The sequence below is a fragment of the Octopus bimaculoides genome, chromosome 2 (genome assembly GCF_001194135.2).
Source record: "Octopus bimaculoides isolate UCB-OBI-ISO-001 chromosome 2, ASM119413v2, whole genome shotgun sequence".
NCBI lineage: Eukaryota > Metazoa > Mollusca > Cephalopoda > Octopoda > Octopodidae > Octopus > Octopus bimaculoides.
This window is the reverse complement of record NC_068982.1, coordinates 158186454-158193314: the sequence shown is the minus strand read 5'-3', so window position 1 is coordinate 158193314 and position 6861 is coordinate 158186454. Positions and strand designations below refer to the sequence as shown.

The window sequence follows — 6861 nt, the reverse complement described above, 5'->3', positions numbered from 1 at the left end:
GCGTGTGCGTGTGTGTGTGTGTGTTTGTGTGTGTATGTATCAGCCAATTCAGAATTATTGAATTCAGTTTCTTTTTTCTTTTTTTCAATCGTCAGAAATAGATATGAAATAAGTTATGAAATACTGTATTCTATAAAAAGAAAAATAATAAGTTAAATTTTAGTGGGTTTGTAAGAATGTAATAAATTGAAAGCCGTGCGAGCTTGAAGAAAAGTAAAAGTCTGCAGAAGACATTGTAGAAAGAAATTTGGGCGTGCTACATTATATATATGAAAGAGAGTGAGAGAATCAAATAAGAGACATGTGAAGGGCTTACAACATTCAATCGTAAACGAAATTGGTTCTTTCAGAAATAATAAATATGCAAATGGTTTGTCAGTTTAAATATTTTAAGCCTAATGAATGGGTGGAACACATGTAGTTGCATGTGTATTCCACTTAGTAACACATTCTTCAGATACAGTGCAACACACGGTGACTTGTACCGCTCGTGATAGTACCGTTGAAATATTAATAAGATATGAAATCAGGTTTTATATTATTTTGTTTAATATCATTATAGTTTATAGGGTAAACCTACACCTATAGAAATTTGCATCCAAGTTACTTGGCTCTGAGTTCAGTTCTCTCCTGCTCTAGTTCTGGGCTCCCCAAAGCTTTATGAGTGGATTTGGTATGCTGAAATTGAAAGAAGCCCGCCATATATATATATATATATATATATATATATATATATATATATATATATATATATATATATGTATATGTATATGTGTGTCAATCTGTTTGTCCCCCACCACTCCTTAACAATCAGTATTAGTTTGTTTACGTTCTAGTAAGTTTGCGTTTCACCATAAGATACCGATACAATAAATATCAGGCTTAAAAAGTAATTACAGAGTTCGATATTTTTGGTTAAAACCCTTCAAGTCGGTGCCCCAGTATGGCCACAGCGCAATGACTGCAACAAATAAATTATATATTTTATACTTTTATTTTTTATATCATACTAACTCTTTTTGAACAAGTCAACAATCCGATTTCTTTACAGTATTTTCAAATGGGATTATTTCCTGTTAACTCAAGTGTAAAGAATTATAATGTTCAATGATTCTTGTTTTCCGTAAACACTCTTTCCCCAAATAAAAATCATAAAAGAACTTTCAAACGATCATATAAAATTGTAAACACAGACTTAAAGAAATTTAATCAGTTATGTATCTCTTCGGGTAGGGTTTCTCAGTTATTATATCAGACGTTGTTTTTTATAGCCTTATAGTGTATATGTACAATACAAAAGCCTAACATTGTTTTACAACAAAATAAGTTAAATATAAATATCCTCTCTAACAATGTAGCTTTTCTACAATAGATGATAATAATTTTGAAGCTCGGTCAACAACTTTCCACCTTTCTTTTATACATCTCAAAATACAGGGTGTCAGAGAATTAACTTTCTATATCAGTAAAATTGAAGAATTTGTAAGTTTATTTTTATTGCTGTTGGATTCCGAAAATCTGTCCACGATAGCTCTGTGTGTGTGTGTGTGTGTGTGTGTGTGTGTGTGTGCATGTGTGTGTTTGGGAGGAGGGGTGTTTTATTTTGTTTTTATTGGCTGAACGCATTTTCTCTACCTCCATCTCCAGCATGGAAATGTTGTGGAGTACGTGAAAAGTATATGACACTCAGTAATTATGTGCACATGGGTGCAAATACGAACAGTTATGTGCACACACACTCGAACGCAAACGAAATTCATGACGCAGATGTGTGTGTGTGCCAGTGTGCACACATTGTACGTGGATATTCTGCATGGATGTATATGATCTTATACATATGTATTCATATTTATCTTTATAAATTTGAGCGCGATCAGAATTGATGCAGAGGATACATACATACGTATAAATTCCCCCTTGAAGAAGGCATTCAGTTAGCAGTTGCTGAAGTTAGCTCCTGAAATGCTTCAAATGTTGTTTCGCAACGCTGAGGATAGATTTTAAATTTGTAGGGGCACATGTTGCAAATTATCAATAAAGTGTCCACGTAATGTTTATAAATCTATTAGTTTTGGTATTATAATTAAGTAATCAACATAAAATACGGCGGGTTGTTTGTTTTTTAAATTTACCTGATTTCACTGAAATAGATACTTAATTCTGGGATACACTCAAACGGCGATTAAATTGTTTTAATGACTTAATCATAATAGACATTACCGATGGTTTTGTCCTTCAAATTATGATTTAACATTGACTTCTGATATACAATGTAAAATAACTTTTATCGTTCACATATTTGTTTACAAAAACAACTATGATCTAATTATAGTTCTTAAATCTGAGAGACAAAAAAAAGTTGCTTGATCGCGTAAGCAAAAAGGTTTGGGCTCGAGTCGTACGTGAAAACCTACTTTTTATCTGTCACGGGCTTATATGCCCCATTATAAGACTATTTTTTTTTCAGTCATTGCGCAGTGATCGCTATAATCTTTCAGCTTATAAAGCTTATTATTTACAGAAATGTAAAAATCGACACTGCTTAACAACACCATATATATACATGTTTGATAAGTACTAACGCACACAACACAAGTGCCTTGAGTCACCCCGGTGCTGCCGCTAAATATTAATAAATATGTGTATATATACATGTCTGTCTCTTTGTGGGGGGGGGCGTGTGCATGTGTGTGTGTGTGTGTATGTGCTTCTGTTTTGTCCCCCTGCACCGCTTGGCAACCGGTGTTCGTGGGTTTCTGTCTCAACATCTTAGCGTTCGGCAATATATAAGTACCAGTCTTCTAAGCAACATATGTATCAGTGTCGATTCGTTCGATTAAAATTCTTGGAAGTAGTGACCCAGCCTGACCAAGTAAAAGATAAACGATAATATATATGTGTGTGTGTGTGTGTGTGTGTGCGTGTGCGTATGGGTGCATGTTTGTGTGTTTGTGTGTGTCTATTCATTGTGCTATGTATAATATGCACATGTACATATATGCGTTAGTACGTGCGAGTGCGTGTGGTTGACGACATACAGTTGAGTAAAATAAGCCGTCAAGACAATCATATTTTTTCTGCAATTATTTTTTCAAACTTCTGTATTACAGAGAAGAATATAGCCAACAGAATATTGCATATTTCATAATTATATTACAACACCGAATGTAACACATTAACTGAAAATTGCTATGTAATTGAGCTGTTTGTTACCATGTTATATTTCTATATGCTTCTCATTTCTGTCGTTCATATTCATGTATTTTTCGTTGCAGACCTCTAAGATTCCAATATTTCAAAGAATGTGGCACGTGATGGATTCTACAGATCCAAGCGTGTTTGTTAATTCCTCTCAAGAGGGTATTGACCGTGTTCTAAAGGGTAACTACGCCTACCTGGGTGAGTCGGCAATTATCGACTACAACGTGCAGAGAAACTGTGAACTTATGCAGGTGGGTGGGCGTCTAGACTCTAAGGGATACGGGATCGCAACCCCTAGAGGTATGTTTTTTTTTACAATTTTATAATTTTATTTCATACGCTCATTTATATTCATATTTCATAATCAAAATACTAATCGTATTTATTTTAGGAACGTCCGAATTTAAGGTTCTAATTGTCCATCGGGACAAACCTATATACATCACTCTCTCTATATTGTATCTCTCTCTTCCTCTCTCTCTCTGTCTCTCTCTCTCACTGGCCCTCTTATCAGTCCTTCAGAGAAGGGGTTAGTATAAGTGAGGGTCATTGAGATGATTCAATGTTGGTTTATTCATTGAAGGTTCGATGCTACACAACTTTCCAATGGATTACTTAATCAAAGACATGTATCTCTGTGTTGTTATCCAGTTAACATTTTAATAATATAAGTTCGTGCATATCGATATATCTATATCTCTATTGGCATCTATCTTGCTAGCTGACTGTTATTCTGTTTACATACATACATACATGCGTACATACGTACATACATACATACATACATACATACATACATATCCAGTCTATGAATTCATATTCATATCAATAATAATTGGAGCACAAGGATTTGTTAGTAAATGCTTAAGGGAGAATTTGGATAAACTGGGATTTCCAGAAAGAGAAACTGACCGGCTGAATCGTACATTAAGTCCATTTTCTGAGCTGAACAGTAAAAATATGCATGACCTTTCTGAAGTTCCAAATGTGAATTTGTCTGTGCTAACTACATCCTAGAGATGTAGACTTGTATCTTTGTTGGAAACCGGTTCCCTCCTCAGAGGAAGATTTATAGTAATAAAAACATAGAAGAGACATGCATACATAATTGGGGCCCTGGGATATGTAATACACTGCCTAAATACTAGTCTTAAGAGATTAGGCTTCTCGAAACCAGAAAGGAGAAAGCTAATTCGAAGTTTACAGACTCAATCCATCATTGGAACTGTAAAAATCTGTACATGTTTCCACAAGTTTATCATTTAAATATATAGGGGTTGGACAAAATAATGGAAACAACTTAAAATTCCAAACAAATTAATTTAAATATGGGTTAGGGCAGACTTTGGTAGTAATTACAGCTTGAATTCTACGAGGTATGGACTCGTACAAAGTTTGAATTGTTTCCAAAGGAATTCTTGTCCATTCTTCTGCTAAAGCAGTCTCTAGTTCTTTTAGTGATGATGACCCTTAATTGGTTTTCTAAAATGCACTATAAATATTCAATAATATTGAGATCTGGGGTCTGTGGTGGCTAGATAAGATGTTCCTCGTGCCATTCAGTAACAAATTTAGCTGTGTGAATTGATGCATTATCATCCTGAAAGTTTGCGTTTCCCTCCGGAAGCAGGTCCCAACTATAGGATGAAATTTGATCAGATAAAATGCTTCAATAGTCTTAAATAGTAATTCTGCCATGAAGGAAAACCATTGAGCCGGCGGATTTCCAAGATATAGCCCTGCAGATCATCACGGATCTTCCTCTATGTTTAACAGTTTGAAAAGGGATGTCTGGGTCGAATGCTTCTTTTGGCTGTCTCCACGTGTATAACTCGGCGGGTGGTCGGAAATTAGGTATACGATGACTCGTCCGAGAAAATAACATTCTTCCACAGCTCTAGGGACCAATGCTGTAGGATATTACTCCACTTTAAACGCTTTGCAACTTTGTTTTTGAAAGTAGTGGTTATCTGATTGCAGCCCTCCCGTGAAATCCGGCTTTGTGCTGCTCCCAGCGAACACTTTTTGTGAAACTTGGTTCCCGAGGTGGTTATTAGACTCTGCAGTAATTTGGAGAGCTGTGCTATTGTGATCTTTTGTGAAAATTCGCATCTCTTATCACGAGCAGAAGTAGTGGGGGAGCATCATAGCCATGTGTTGAGAGGAATTCTTGGGGGTTTGAATATTCCAGCTTTGGAAACATGAGAATGTTGTTCAATATTCTTAGACAACCCTTATCTAGACCTTTAGAACTTTTGAGCAGCGTGCGCTACTCAGTTTCAAGAAAATTCTAACTGGGCCCCACCTTCAAGGTCATGCGCTGTTTATCTTGAAATGAAATCACTATGTCGCGCACAGATAGCTTTGATACATGTGCCTTGCGTACCCTTATCAGACGGGTAGTCATGATGTGCATATTCGGTTTTGTATCACTTTGATGACATGCACTGCTCTCTCACTCAATAATAATAATGATATAGTAAGTGAATGTAGTGTGCAGGCACAGAAAGAATACCAGAAAAGACGACAACCTAGGGGAATAATCTACTGGAGGTTATGAGGAAAGCTGGGATTTGACCATGCTGATAAACGGTATAAACATGGACCTAGTAAAGAACTAGAAGGTAAGAAAAGATGTTGTGGTACTTTAACATTCAGACTGGTAGATTAATAGAAGCTACAAAGCCCGCTTTAGTAGTAGTAGATAAAGAAAATAGAAATTTCCAGATAATTGACTTTACAAACCCAAATGATGACAAAGTCAATATGATGGGTATAGAGAAAACGGTAAAGTAGCCATTGAGTTACAAGGACAATAGAAAGTGCGAGTAAAATGTAACCCTGTAGCTATAGGTGTTTTAAGAGCTATCCCTAAAGATTTGAACAAATTGATAGAGGAAATAGGCATAAAACCTAGCTTAGTGCTACTCTAGATAACAGTGTTATTAGAGACAGCTAGAATACTCAGGAGGCTTGTCGGTATCTAAGGTTACTTATTGTAGCCCGTAGTTAGGAATATTTTTTCCAACAGTTTAATCTGTTGGGCGTATCCGATATAATCACAAGACAGTATAAATATTTATTGTTTTTACTGTTTTTCGCGTACACTGATAAACAGGAAACTCAGAGCGTGAGTATGCAATGAATGACGCACAAAATTCAAAGAACTGAGAGTTGCAACACAAAATCAAATTTTATGAAGGACATTGATCACACAAAATCAGATCGAAGATAAGTCAATCAATCGGTCGACCTCTATCATTATGTATGTTTCAAATATATTAGCTTTAGTTTTTGCTACAAGAAGCTTAGTGTTAGTTGTTGATTGGTCAGTAAATCTAGGAGTATGTGTTTCTCAGCTAATATCCAATACTTATTGTATTTCCAGAACTTCGACGAAATCAATAAATAAGCAATTCAAAAACATTATAAAAGAATTTTTATTATTTTGTCGTGTATAAAGAACAATATATGATCTCACAAAACTTATTACTGTTTGAAGTTCGAGAGAAAGTTTATTTCTATTTATATATTTTTATTAGCAAGTCTTACAACACAAGTAAAATGAAAAAGTAACTTCAGTTTAATCGAATTTATCATTTTACAAGTAAATATATTTGAGAATGTATGTATTATTGTGTGCATATATATATATATATA

General features: G+C 35.0%; 1 protein-coding gene across 3 annotated transcripts in view; it reads left to right on the top strand.

The window, feature by feature from the left end:
• The window catches only part of LOC106874384 (glutamate receptor ionotropic, kainate 2), a 1088700-nt gene that overhangs the window by 1057524 nt on the left and 24315 nt on the right, over window positions 1-6861 (top strand). For all 3 annotated transcript variants that reach the window (XM_014922100.2, XM_014922098.2, XM_052965681.1), the window contains one exon: window positions 3276-3501. In XM_014922100.2, the coding sequence (XP_014777586.2) occupies window positions 3276-3501 (226 nt within the window). The remainder of the gene's footprint in view (window positions 1-3275; window positions 3502-6861) is intronic.